The sequence below is a fragment of the Lolium perenne genome, chromosome 1 (genome assembly GCF_019359855.2).
Source record: "Lolium perenne isolate Kyuss_39 chromosome 1, Kyuss_2.0, whole genome shotgun sequence".
In the NCBI taxonomy this organism is placed as follows: domain Eukaryota; kingdom Viridiplantae; phylum Streptophyta; class Magnoliopsida; order Poales; family Poaceae; genus Lolium; species Lolium perenne.
Window position 1 is genome coordinate 20185781 of NC_067244.2, and position 14576 is coordinate 20200356.

The following is a 14576-nucleotide window of genomic DNA, read 5'->3' on the forward strand; positions in this document are numbered from 1 at the left end:
TGCCCGAACAAAGCTAATGCACCATAAATTTCAGAGAATGAGTATATGTTTCAGAAACGGAAAATCAAATCTGATCCCGGGTGCATATGCACCCGGTATTTATAAAACATATTTCCAAACCGTAAAAATTTTAGGAAAAAAATTTAGCATGTAGAGGGACATGTTCTCGTAAATTTTCACCTAAAACCAACATTTTTTGTACCCTGTGTAAAAAAGGCAAATAATGCCTCAAAAAATAGACTATTTTAGCACCTAAGATTTGTCTTTTTTGCACAAGGCATGAAACATATCGGTTTTTGCTGAAACAACTTTGTAAGCATGTAACATGTCAAGGTATACACAAAGAATTTTTATTTGTATTTTTCTAACATTTTTAAATATATTTAATATGCGTTTCAAATAAAGGGTGCATATGCACCCGGGTGTAGAAACACCCTGTCCAGAAAGAAAGAAGATCATATGAACAACACAGGGTAAGCATAGTAACAACGGGTGTTCAGTTGCTTATTAGCATCCTCTCCAGTCTTCACCACTGGCCTGCCTTCTTCACCAAGGTGGTTGCTGAGTAGAAGAGGAATAAATCTTGTTCAACTTTTTTCCTTTCGAGGAATAATTCTTGTTTAACTAAGATATGATATGTTGGCTTGGGTTCATGCTCAAGCTGTCATGCATATATGACTAACTTGATGCATTCTAAGCTGAGTACGTCGCATAATACCAGTTTTAGGAGACGCACTCATGACACCAAGGGGGACCAACAAGACAATACTCATACATGATCGCAAGATTGTCTCATAGATCATATTGGTCAAGTGGACCACCCCAGTAAAGAGAATGCACCATTAACTCAGAGAATATATCTCGTTCAGAACTTCAGAGAACATATGTTTCAGAAAGGAAGAACATATGTACAGCATCAGCACAGGGTAACTGGGTAAGGATAGCAACAACCTGAGTTTAGTTACTTATTAGCAAACCATCTCGTCACTCAGATGCAAAGCGGAGTACCGAACAGTAATAATATGTAGAGGACAGGATGGAAGCTCGAAGAAAGCGACCACACCATGCCTATTTAGATACATCGCGAAGGCATTCCTAACCACACCAGTTCTGGAAGCCAACACAAGAGTTCAGCTATACCGATCCATCAGCTATGAAAAGCTACTGGCAGATTACTTCCACTTCTTGAACTTGCCGCCGCCGAACATGCCGCCGTGGCCATGCTTGCCGTGCTTGAACTTGCCATGGCCGTGCTTCCCATGCTTGAACTTGCCGCCGTGGTGGCCTCCGTAGCCGCCGTGGCCGACTCCGTAGCCTCCATGGCCCATCATGCCTCCTCCCATGTGTCCACCTCCCATGTGCCCACCATGACTGCCAGAAATCTTGTGTGCTCCATAAGCCATTGCCGCAGCTGCTGCGCCTCCAGCGAGCATGCCACCCATGCCAGGTCCATGGCTACCACCATGACCTGAAGAAACAACATCAGATTAGAATGGAATGGTCAAGAACAATACAAGTTTAGATACAAGAGAACTCGGGGCTCATGGCATCAACATAAAGCATTACATATATAGTGGGAGTGAAATTTGTTATTGTTGAAGATGCAGCACATAGTACACATATAAAAGCATCTCAATCATCAAATTCTCAATTTCAATGCAAATTGCAGTAACTACAGAATTTCCAACACAAATAGTAGTATGATAGCTATGCACAGATCGATCATACCAACAGCATACAACTGGTGAAGATTCGGCTATATACATACCAGATGAGCCAGGGTAACCTGCAGGGGGGTAGCCACCTTGCTGAGGGTAGCCATGCTGCTGTGGAGGGTAGCCCTGCTGCGGGGGGTAACCATGCTGCTGCGGAGGGTAACCGCCAGGTGCCGGTGGGTAACCACCAGGTGCAGGCGGGTAGCCTTGCTGCGGAGGGTATCCCTGAGGTGGGTACCCTTGCTGGGGAGGGTAGCCCTGCTGTGGCGGGTACCCCTGCGGCGGGTACCCGTGGCCACCAGCACCTGCAACGCCGTGCATCAGGTTGGACATGAGCCCCTTGTCCCTGTCGTCATGGTTGTCATTGCCTCCTCCCATCTTCCGCGGTGAGCTGGGCTGTACCAATTGTGATCAGACAAATGTTAGAACATGATCCGAGAAATATTGGTGCATCCAAGCAAATGAGTTGCGGTCAGAACATGTAATGTAAGGTATGCAGATGAACAAGTTTTCTTGTCAGTTCAGAGCCAATCGCATCGCATTGACGTGTTAATGTCAGTCCATGTCCATACATAACACCCGCTTTTGTACAGGAATCATATGCTAGAGTTACTGGGTGCAAATGTTGTTATGCAAGGAGTCGTCAAATGTTTAGCGATAACAAAATCTTGTGGTCTTGAGGCATGTGAATAGGCATGTATGCACAGACAGTGATTTTTCTAGCCAGTTCAAACCAACAACAGCACAATGATGTGCCTATGTGAACAACCGTGGTGGAACTAGTCCCTCTGCTTACGGAATATACATTTGACTTGGTAAGACAATCATATATATGTCTGAATCAGAACATCCAGGGTATTAACGTCCACCACGACAGATAGAGCTCACGCTGGCACTTGCGCTTATATTAAACAGTTTGGTAGTTCCTCCTAGACGGCCATTGATTTTTCTATGCCTGAATCATTGTCCACACTAGTACTACTTGGTCAAATTTCACCCATTCATGTTCACACGGCCTAAGAAACTACGGCCTAATTTGTGGGGACACTGTTCCTTGGTCGAAAATCCAAATTAACCACGCCAATAGTACATACCCATCATGCCTAGGTGTTGTCACAGAATTCCATCCGAATATACTAGATCGTGCTCTTGCAAAAGATGGGTGAAGATCATGCCGTTCTAATCTAACAACGAAGCGCCTGATAGGTGCCGAGTAAACTCTGGACCTCCACCTCCACGGCCTGACCAGGCAGATGGACATTTCACAATACCATACCCATATTTTACGGAACCGATCCATGAGGTCGCGCCAATCAATCGAGGACCGGGCGAAAGAAATCTACTAGAAACCAGAAATACCTCCGGAGCCGAGCAAGCGATCGAGCTCCGCGCGCGGGGCCAGCCAGATCCGCGAGGATCAGCCCGCTCCATGACCTCCAAAGAAAAAGAAAAAAAAACCCCAACCCAGAAAGCATAGATGCCGGAAGAAATTCGCGGAAGCACGGGGGATTATTACGAGGCGGCGGCGCATACCTAGAAGGAAGACCAGCGATAATCGTCGGAGAGGAGGAAGAAGCCGATCTGGAAGACGCTGCTGATGACGCCGGATGATGATCCTCCGTCCCGTTTGTGTTGGGTCCTGTGGCGGACGGTGGGGAGATATATAGCTCGGGTTCACGCGCTTGCACCGAATCCCGGCTCGCTGCCTGGCAGGTGGGCCCGTCGCGGAGCCATTCGTGGGCTCGTGGGTCTGGTGGACGGATGGATAGGCTTTGACCTCCCTCGGGCGCCGGGTCGCTGGCAGGTGGGTCCCGCAGACGCGCGGGGCGAGGCAAGCGCGGGGCGAGCGCGTCGTGGGGCGCATCAAGGAAGAAAGTAACGCGGCGAAGGAACCCACTTTTGTTCGGGCAGATATTTATTATTTTCTCGCGTTGAAACGACGACAAGCACACACGTGTCGGCTGCTTGCTTTGTGGCTAGGACCACGTGATTCGGCCCGCGGTGGAGGTGTGGCCCGCTGGGCTCAGTCTATGTAAAATTACTGTTGCCGAGGCTAATGGATTTGGGATGGAGATTTACTTTCGAAAGATGGTTTTCTCCTGATTTAGAGCATCTCCAGTCGCGTCCCCCAAACCGCGCCGGATCGAGCGTTTGGGGGACGTGTTTTGTTCGTGCCGCGTTTGGGGGACGTCGCTACGCGTCCCCCAAACGCCGCCCAATCGAAATTCAAATAGATGCATTCAAAAGAGATCGTTCCCGCCGATTCGTCCACGATCCGAGTAGCGGCGATCGATCAAAGTATCAAGGCGCGCGATCATATTCTGACCGGTGGTGCATGCAAATTAGAAGAAGGGCGGGGTTGGTCGACGGCGTCGTGTCCTCGAGTCGACGCAGTTCGTCGAGCACGACGACCTCGTCACGATCCGCTGTTCTGTGCATGGTGCGTCGCTCCGTCGCCGACGCGAGGCCGACGCAGGTGTAGCAAGATGAAGACGCGTCGGCTTTGCTCTTCTTCTTGCGCATTTGCCGCTGAGAACGCCGCGTCCGCCGCCGCCATTTTGGCTTCGATGTCGTCGAGGATCGGCATTTGAAGAAGTTGTGCGCCGCTCGCGTCCGGGGAGACATTCCCTCTCACGACGTTCTCGGCAGGGACATGTCGTCCCTGCGTTTCTTGAGCTCCAGCTTCTCCTCTTGCCTCTTGAGCGGCTCGGCCCACCTTTGGTCGGCCTTCTTGTCGCGGGAGATAAAGGTCGAGGAGACGTCGGCGAGGCATTTCGTGATCGACGCTGCGTCTTCTCGACGACGCAGCGTCGGCCAAGGCGGCCTTGGCAGCCTTGTTGCCGATAGGACGCCCCTGTCGAAGTTGCCGGCGGCGCGTCCAGATCAATGGCGTCCTTCCCCTTGGACGGCGACAAGCGCGTCGCACCGCCATTTCTCATTCATTTTGAGCTTGCCATAGCAATGCATCAGCGCGAACGGCTTATGCCCATCTGAATTCCTCGCGTAAACCTCCATGGCCCTATCAAACTAACCAAAGGAAGCAGAGTCATTTCATCGAACACAATGTAGGCGCTACAGATTATGGAAGAAACGATCGTGCAGGTTGGGCGACGTCGGCGCAGCTGTCGCCTGCGGTCTCTAAGTCCCGATGGTACCCATGGAAGGAGTTCACCGACGCACGGATGATGGCCCATCGCGTCGACATTGCCTTCGGCTCCTCTTCATTGTCACTTTGTAGTTGCTGTTGATGAGCTTGCGCTCATCGAACTCGGCCTTGATCCTCGCCCAATACTTCCCGCCTTTTTGGTTGGCGCCGATGATGGAGTCATGGCTCACCGTCGCCCACGACTCGCACAGACAAAGATCTTCCAGAGGCGTCCACTTCGGGCCTCGTGTGCCCGACGCCTTCTTCTTCTTCTTCTTCGTCCTCACGCCGTCCGCGTCTACCTCCACGAGATCATCGTCACCGGCACCCTCGTCGTCCTCTTCGTCAACGCCCTCTTCGTCCTCATCGTCGTCCTCCTCGTCGTCCTCCACCCCCTCCTCTTCCTCGTCGTCCTCCTCCTCAACCCCGTCGTCCTCCTCAGCACCGGCGCCGTCGTATTCGAGCGGACCCCTGCGGCCGGTGAAAGGGTCGCCGTCCGGACCGAGTCCTGGCTCGCGCTGCTCGTACGCCGGGGAGTAGAGGTTGTTGGGGTTGAAGCCGCCGTGCGGCAGCGCATCCTGGTAGTGCGGCGACAAGTTAGGCGTCACGCACCCGGGAGTGGAGGAGGGGCCGTCGTTGTAGAAGGCGGCTTGCGACGGAGAGATCACTCCGGGAACGTACACCGGCATGGACGTACTCCATGGGCTCGCGTTCGTGGCGGCGATACACCCGGCCATTACGTCTTTGGTCTTTGCCGCGCGCCTGAGCCTTCTTCTCCAGCTCCACCGCCCTCCGTCCTTTCCGCTCCGCCGTCGATAGCTTCCGGCGTAGGCAATCTTGCTGCCATTGATCTTCGGTCATTCCTTCAGGCTTCTTCTTCGCAGCCGGCGCCTTCCGCGGCTTCGCGAACGGCGCTTTCGCCCGTATCGTCGCATTGCCCGGCGGCTTCTTGGCCGCTTTCTTCGCCATCTTTTTGGGGGCTGTCGGCGGCGCCATGGAATGGGGAGAGGGTAGCGGCGGCGGGTGGACGGCGGGAGGGAGAAAGAAATAGGCGGGATAGGAGAAATGAATCGGCGGCGGGATATGTTTTGGGAGGCCTGTGCGCGGCGGTATAGGCGCGATTTGGCGGGAGCGGCGGGATTTGGCGGGAGTGTGAGACGACTTTTCCCTGTGCCGCTGACGGGTCGGCCCCGCGTCGGTTGGCCTCGCTTTTCGTTGTGTCCGGCGTCCCCGGAGCGTCCCCTGTGGGACGGGGACGGGCTCGGGGCGCCGGACACCGTATGGGGGCGCGCCGGACAAAAAAGGGCTTTGGGGGACGCGGCTGAAACGCATTTTCTGTCCGGCGCGCCTCAAATCCCTTTGGGGGACGGTTTGGGGGACGCGACTGGAGATGCTCTTATCCAAACAAATGAATGCCTAGATTGGTCTGTTAGTTCAGATCAACCTAACTGGAGAAAAAGATAAATCTTTTTAAAAATGGTGTATTCTCAGTCAAGTCACTTTACAATTATCCCTGTAGCAATGGGCTAGATCGATCCTTCATGCACCTCTAGAAATGTGAGATCCCACTCAACATCAAGATTTGGCTATGGCTCATCTGAAAAAATGCCATTGCCACAAAATATACAAGGTCTAAGTTGCAACTTACCTTACCGTGTCTTACTCCAAATCCTTTTAACAAAAAAAATATTTTAATATTTCTAATTATTTTTCCCGAAGATACGAGATTTCTCTCTAGCCTTCCCAAATGTCCATAGCAACATCGACCCTTATACCATTTTTATGATTAATTTTAAAGATACATATGTGTATGCGCGTGTACACAAGTAGCTATTGGTAGAAATAAGAATCATGGCATAGTTCGCTCGATGAATAGAAATAAATACGCCCTTTTCAAAATTTCGAAGACCATGGACCTTTCAAATGTATAAATCATTTAGTTTGTTATTGCATTACACTAATATTTATCTTACCCAATACTAAGACATTTTAAGTCTTTTGTGTGTGATGGAGATTGTTAAGGGACCAGAACACCAATCATGCTTAAACTTTAAATAATATATAAAAAAATAGCATAAATAAATACCTTTTAAAAACAAATCTATAGTAGGGGGCCATAGCCCCCGCCCTAAGAAAACATCACTATTGTCAAAGGGCTCTTGATGTCATTTCTTCCTATGGCCCCTAAAATCGTCCTCTGCTCTCTGGACTTGGCACGACGTTCTCGGCCGGCCGGAGATCCGGAGGAGCACCAGCAGCTGCAGCTCATGGCGACCTTGATTCCCTGCCATCGGACGACACAGCTCCTCCGCGCGAAGGCTGAGCTTCTCAGGGATGGGGAATTGGGGATGGCCGGATGGGGACGCGAAAACTCACCTGTGTCTACGTATGTGCGTCGGCGTCAGTGGCCCCAATTACCGGAGGTGCGTGACGACGGCGCACGGGCGGCGCGGGGAATCGGGGGCAGGTGAAGTCAGGGCACGAGTGCCACGGCGCGGGTTTTCGCCCGATTTTCTCCTAAAAATTGGGCACTTTCTTCTTAATTAATGGATGAGGCAAAACTTTTGCCTCCGTTTCAAAAAAAAAACAGTTCCGTAGAAACAAGCAGCGATACAATGGGAAGACCGTAGTCCTGCCGATCATCTGGCAAGCGATGTCCTCGTCCATGGACGAGAGGACTAGCCCTAGGACGCGATGGTCCTGTGTCCACCACGCAGCGTAGGCGGGTGGTGCCATCAAGGTTCAGGAAAGCGGAAAAAAACGTCGCTTATGCGCGCTAAAGCGCAATGCGGAGGCCTTCCGCATCGATAGCATAAGCGCTTAAGCAGAAAAAAGCGGAAAAAAGAGGCGAAAAGCGCCGCTTATGCACGCTGAAGCGCTAACCGGAAGGCCACCGCTCCGATTACGCATAACGCTTTCTTGAACCTTGGGTGCCATCGAGGTAGCCGTGAAGTCCCGCCCCGGAGAGATTGGGGAGCGAGAGGGTGCGCCACAGCATGAAATTGCTCCGATTGAGACGCAGTGCCGGTAGCGGAACAGAGGTGGTGACAGCGGCGGTAGTGGTGGCATTGGGCGGTGCGAGGAGAGGACCGAGGGCCATGGAGGTTTGCGCGAAGGAGCTCATGGCGGCGGCGGCTGCGGATTGCAAGAGAAGAGAGAGAGAGCCGAGATCGGCACGGCTCTGATACCAAGTTTGAAAATAGGTTTAGGGTTTCGTGGTGTATCTCCAAAATACACCTATACAGACCGTATTTAACAAACATATTTCGCTCATCCGTAGTAACGCGCGGGCATTGTCTTTACTAGACAAATGTTCACATATATGTATATATATATATATACTCTGTAAACACACATCCTATACGAGCACCTCCGAATCTAGATTCTCGTGCGCACACATGTACATGTGTCCAGGAAAAGAACCACCATGGACGTACATTTGCATGCATGGGACGCTGCGCCTGAACCACGCGCGTGACTGAGCAGCCGGCTCGTCCGGCCGTCCGGCCCGCTGCTCCCGTCGAGCGTCGAACGCACTGATAGATCTGGTGTCTGCATGGTGTACCTCGAGCCACACCTTCTCCACCGGGCCGCCGGAGATGTGCCGCTTTGTAAAGATTTCAACTCTCACTTTCACCGGATTGCAAAGGGTCGTGTATGCAGAGATTTTATTTAGCTAAATCGGATCTAATCTACTCCCTCCGTCCATAAATAGATGCCAAAGATTTGTCTAAATTCGGATGTATTTATACACTAAATCGTGGCTAGATACATTCAAATTGAGACAAACTTTTGGCATCTATTTATGGACAGAGGTAGTATGAAATTTGGAAATTTAAAAATTGGATGCTGGGGTCAAGCCGTCAAGGACCTCTCCGTGGCGAGCGCCGGTGCGTGTCCATCGGCGGGGAGGCCGTGCAGGACCCATGCACACACTAGAGGCGGAGCTGATGCGAATGTCAGCGAGGCTCCGCGGGGATAGATCGTGCCAGGATCGAAGGGGACGGTGGCGCCCTGGCTTGGCCTTCATCGGGATAGCGCTTCAGGACTCTCCGAAGAGCATGCAGTCGCTGGCGGCGGTGAATGCGTGCCTCCAGGTCCAGCTTCTCACCAGCACTAGCACCGGAGGCCCTTCTAGTCATGCCGGGCACGTCCACCGCTGCATCGCAGCCCACGGATGGATCCACGGGGGCTTGCGCGTGGTCCCCGAGATGCGATGGATGCATGCACCGCCCGCTACCGGAATCGACTTCTGCGCCGCCGAACCAATCGGCGGCGTAGGGTCCGTCATCGTAGGGGACTAGCGGTTGCTGAAGCCGCCGACATGGTCCTTGCGATCTACGTTCTGGTGTCTGCCCAGCGCCTGCGATTTGAGGAACGTCTTGCTGCAGAAGAGACGGGAACAGTCGCACCTCTTTTCCATCCACGCAAGCCATTGGCGCCACTTGTTCCCGACCTTGGCGGCTTTCTGTCGACGCCAACCCTAGCGACTGACGCAACGGGCCGGGGCCGTCGCCGGCGATTGGACATGGAACAACCAAGACGACGACCTGGTCTTCTCCATCAATCCAAATATATATTATTCTGATGTTGTTGCAGTGTAAGTGTACTACTCTACACAAAGCAAGAATTCAGGAAGTGTATAGCTGAGGACGGTAGCCGCGGTGCTTCTAAACTGGGAACGGAGAGGACGAATGGGTGACGAGCATACTGTATTATGGTCTATGGAGGTCAAACTCGATGGAGCTAAGAATGAATGCAATATTTCACGAAAAAGGGAGTGACTAAAGAGCAGCTGCCTGTTTTTCAATTCATAAACAGACACTTTTCCTGGACCAATCAAACGGAGCCAGCTGTCTGTTTCAGTTAACTAAGAAACACTCAGTTTATGAAAAAGGTGTCTGTTTTCAGTACACAGAAACAGACACATTTCAGTTTGTGAAAGGCTTTTGAGTCACGATTTCACCATCTGTTTTAACACCCTACGAATCAGCCCTCTACGTCTTTCTCGCATTACAAGGCCCAGAAAAGGCAGCTGTTCGACCTTCTTCACCAAGCAAAGCACCTCACTTGCTGCAACCACCCCAACCACTCCTTCCAGCCATTCGTCTCGAGGGAAACCTGCCACCAAAACACAATGGACGGGGGAGAAGAGCAATCACTGGAGAAAGGAAAAGAATTTCTCCAAGAAACCATACTTCCACGTGAAGACGCTTCACATCCTCAGGTAAATGGTCCCGATCAAATCTGCTACTGAAAAACACAAAATAATTCTCTATCTAAACTTTGAAAAGATGTAGCTAGCAGCAGTTTTATCGTGTTGATGTCTATATGTGTTGAAACTAACACTAATTTTGATGCAAACTCTTATCCAAGCCATTTTCAAAAATTACTTCCTGGGAACAAAACTGAATTAGTGAAACTACAAGAATAGCTTTGGGAACATCCAGCTAATTTTGATACAAACTCTTATCCAAGCTTTACACCAGAACATGTAAAATTATTACCTTGGAACAAAACTGAATAGCTGGATCTACATTAGCTTTCGGACCACTCCAGCTAATTACTGAATCTACATGATAAATGCACACTCTAATCCAAGTCTTACACAAAAGAACATGTAAAATTACTACCATAGCCTTGGGGACCAAACTAAAGAGTTGAATCTACAATAGCTTTAGGAACATCCAGATTGGGAAATGGTACATCGTTATCATGTAAGACTGATCACCCAAAAACACTCTTTATTAAGTCACAATCCTTAATATTTAGAGTAAATAAAATGAATGAATACACATGACAGCAGTATAACCAAGAGAAATTAAGAAAAATAGGTACACCTGAAAACTGACAGACGTAGAAAGAGTAACTGCAGCTGTAGATCGAAAATGGATCCCGTTGGCGAGGAATACCTGTGAATGCAAACTCAGAGATTGAGGGGAACAAGCACATGGAAACATAAAAAAATAAGTCTCAGACACAAAGCATCACATAGAGATTTATCTTGAGGATTTGCAGCCAGCGCGGTTCGTGCACGATCTCTGCATCAGCTGGAGTGTCACCCCAGATGGAGACAAAGTGACTACGTCGTATATTGTAGTGGATCTATATTGTAGTCGATCTGATCGGGAAAAATCTGTAATAGGTAAGTTGTTTAGAGAAAATTTTGAATTTTCAGAAAACAGAAAATAAAACATAAAACACCTAAAACAGAGAATGCGAACTTAGATATTGAGATAGTGAACTACTACCTAAATTTGCTGAACAAACTCCAAAAACTGAGCACTACCTTGATGAAGTGAACTAGTTACTTCTGGGATGTATGCATAGTGCTAGATATAATGAAAGACAATGTATAGCAATAATATCTGGATTTGGTTTGGAGTGGGATATCCATTAGGATCACTGATCCCTTTAGGACTCCTCAAGCCGAAATTCAGAGTGTATTCTTGAGGAGTTTACACAGCATGACAACTCCTTCCAGAAAAAAGAAAACTAAAATCTTGATGAATAAAGTAACACTAATCAAATGGAAGCTGCTACAGTTTGTTACGGGCCAAGTTGCTTCTTAAGATTTAGTCATTAGTACTCCCTTACAGGTTTCCTGCCTGACCACAAGGCAAGCATGAAGTAAAAATACTTTCCGATGTGCCAGCTGCACCCCATTGTGCCACATAAAATAGAAAGAGACATACACACACAGAGCTACCTTGAGGAGGATTGCAATGGCTGACGGAGACTAACGACTGCACCTGTAGGTCGGCGAGGAAACTGGGTTTGCGGGAATGCAGACTGAGAAATTGAGACAATGAAAAAGTGACGAACTTACAAAATCAATATCATTAAGAGAAAGAGATAAAGTAAACTGCAAAATGAGTGACTCAAGAAACTGAGAAATTGAAGAAACGCAAAATGAGTTACTCAAGAAACTGAGAAATTGAAACTGAGGTTTTTACTGAAGAAAAATGAGAGACTCAAAAACTCATGGACTAGAAAGACTGAACATGACTTCCAGATAAGGACTGAAGAAACTAAGAATGAGATTGACTGAAAACTGAGGGACCGAGAGAAACATAGCTCTGAATGAGTGACTAAGAAACACAGAAAATACAAACACTGAAAACATAGGAAGGATGGAAGACAAACATAGGAATGAAAGATAGAAGACATAATGAGATAATAATGGACCGAAAGACTGAGTGAAAACCGAAAGACAAAATGAGGTTTTTACTGAAGAAAAATGAGAGACTTAGAAACTCAGGGACTAGAAAGACTGAACATGACTTCCAGATAAGGAACTGAAGAAACTAAGAATGAGATTGATTGGAAACTGAGGGACCGAGAGAAACCCATTGCTCTAAATGAGTGACTAAGAAACTCAGGGAATACAAACACTGAAAACATAAGAAGGATGGAAGACATAAACATAGGAATGAAAAATAGAAGACATAATAGATACTAATGGACCGAAAGACTGACTGAAAACTGAAAGACTAACTGAACACTGAGGAAGAACAAATACAGGGCATTCGGGAATGAAAACTAAGAAAATGAAACATTGATAAAATTATATTGAGATACTAAATAAATAAGGAAAATGAAAATGAGTAGAATGAATGAGTCCGATGGTTTTCCGCGTTCAAGAAAAAAGACTAGAATGATTGAACATATACTATTATCAATCAATGTAATTCATGATATCTATTATTTTGTTGCAGGGGCTAAAAGGTGGAAATACAATGGCACAAATGACCGACAACTTATTATTACAATTAATATTTTCTAAATTAAATAAATGTTTAAAAACACTTTTATACGCTAGTAAAACTAACATAAAGAAATTGCAGCAAACAATTCCATACATGGCATTAATAAGGGGCGACCTTGACATACGCTGCTCATCGGAAATTGCAAATATGGAGGTAACTAGTACTAAGCTCTATAAAAATAATGAACATGTCTATATTTAATTTTCCATCTACGAAATAAAATATGTGAAATTCAATTTATGCTACAGGGAGATGCCCGGATTTTTTTCGTCATCAGGCAATAATGACAGTACATGGCGTCTACCTACTGAAAGAATTCAAAATGACCTACAGGCAAGTGGCAAAGCCGGAAGATCAATGTTTCAGGGTCAAAAACATCAATATATATATCAACTGTAAGCTTTTTTATAAATACAGTTAATAAAAAATAGAGTTTTAAAATGCATATGAATACAAAAATGCTAACATTATAAACTTATGCAGGTACATCAATTAATGGATAGTGAAGGACCATCCGCAAGGTTAACATATATTGACTTGGAAGAAGGAAGAATTGAGGAGTAGGAAGAAACTGAAGATAATCCATGGAACTCAAGTATATTTGAAGACATGCATCTAGATGAGGTATGAACATAATAAAAAACAAATAACTAATAAATAAAAAATGAGAATATTAACTTGAGAATGTTTTCCTGTTAGGTTGCTGAAGAAGAGGACCAAGAAGACGAAGCACATAACCTTGACTTTGACCATTCTTGGAACATGGATAAAAGGAATGCAAACATTAGTGAACATGATGATCCAAAAAAAAAGATGAATCTGATTCGACTCATGAAAATCAAGAAAAGGACAACAACATAACTGAAGAAGATGTGCAGAAATTTTTAGATGATGATGAACAAGGTACTGAACAAGATGCTGGAAATGGTACTGCACAAGATTAGTTGACAGTAAGTTCTGACATCAAGCCTGAGATAGGAATGCAATTTAAATCAAGAGAGGATGCGCAACAATACCTAAGCATGTACTCTTTTGCTGCTGGATTTTCCATTGTTGTTGTTTCCGTTTATCGAACAACTAGCAAGAAAATGAATAACAAGATCATAAGAGCAACAATAAAGTGCAGTAAGCATGGACACAACGCATCAACGCCCAAAAAATATTTGCACCGACGATCACAACAGATCAACATAAAAAGAGCAGATTTAGGGAAACCTTACATAACCACAGAACACCTATTTGCACTGACGTCAGATGAACACATTCAGGTCAAACTAAACATCGCCACCAACACCCAAACACATATTAGCTCATCGTCTAGTAGTAACGAGGCTATAACAGAATGATCGAATTGTAGTAACAAGGCTAGAACACACCGTACTCTGCAGTATCATGCATTGAAACACAGCTATGGGGAACAATTCAGAAAAGTTATGCTTTAGCTTCCACTAAAAAGCTACTTTGGTGATTGAATTCCCAACAATTCTTGCTGTCAACGGTGCTGCAGCTAGATGCTACTTGGTCCCCAATGGCTGTTTGCGGGAGACGATAGATCGATCTAGCAGCAACTTTTCTGAACGAACCCTTTCTTCCATCTCTCTGAATATGTGCTGGAGATGATAGTGCACATTCAATCAGTGGAGTGATTCCTGGAGATGGCGTTGCTCGACGCAACACTCCCAGTACCGAGCAGCACCGCCCGCCCCTTGACGCAGGCCGAGCAGTACACGCTGTCGCTGCAGCCACCGACCCCTCCAACATCGGCCGTGCTGGTTGCGCCGAGCTTTCTCCGCCATGGATCCGCCTCCTCGCAGGACCAAGAGAAAAAAATGGTGGGACTGAAGCGAACGGGACAAAAGAGGGGGCGACTCGAACAGGATAATAGAAGGGAAATGAAAATTCAAAATAAGACTGAAAAGGACAGGACAGTCGAGTAAGGGGTGGGAG

General features: G+C 47.4%; 1 protein-coding gene and 1 long non-coding RNA gene across 4 annotated transcripts; both read right to left on the minus strand.

The window, feature by feature from the left end:
• Nucleotides 1–941: 941 nt before the first annotated feature.
• LOC127343584 (uncharacterized) lies at nt 942–3388 on the minus strand. 2 transcript variants are annotated; one of them, XM_051369736.2, is made up of 3 exons: nt 3249–3388; nt 1769–2106; nt 942–1468 (listed from the first exon to the last, which is right to left on the minus strand). In XM_051369736.2, exons 2-3 carry the CDS (start codon nt 2091–2093, stop codon nt 1173–1175), a joined length of 621 nt encoding a protein of 206 aa, XP_051225696.1. In that variant the 5' UTR covers nt 2094–2106; nt 3249–3388; the 3' UTR covers nt 942–1172. The 2 variants fall into 2 exon arrangements, with proteins under 2 accessions (XP_051225696.1, XP_051225689.1); XM_051369729.2 differs by having other exon boundaries at nt 1769–2111.
• A 6319-nt stretch (nt 3389–9707) lies between these two features.
• LOC127343596 (uncharacterized) lies at nt 9708–14296 on the minus strand. 2 transcript variants are annotated; one of them, XR_007877346.1, is made up of 3 exons: nt 10852–14296; nt 10701–10772; nt 9708–10113 (listed from the first exon to the last, which is right to left on the minus strand). It is a non-coding gene; the product is annotated as an uncharacterized lncRNA (long non-coding RNA). The 2 variants fall into 2 exon arrangements; XR_011752216.1 differs by having other exon boundaries at nt 9708–10772.
• Between the last annotated feature and the right edge of the window lie 280 nt (nt 14297–14576).

What these genes read in the sequence shown, in the direction of transcription:
- LOC127343584 (XM_051369736.2), bottom strand. Translation starts at nt 2,093, where the DNA reads ATGGGAGGAGGCAATGACAACCATGACGACAGGGACAAGGGGCTCATG. An exon ending in AGGTTACCCTGGCTCATCTG is followed by an intron (nt 1,469 to 1,768) that starts GTATGTATATAG and finishes TTGTTTCTTCAG; the next exon opens with GTCATGGTGGTAGCCATGGA.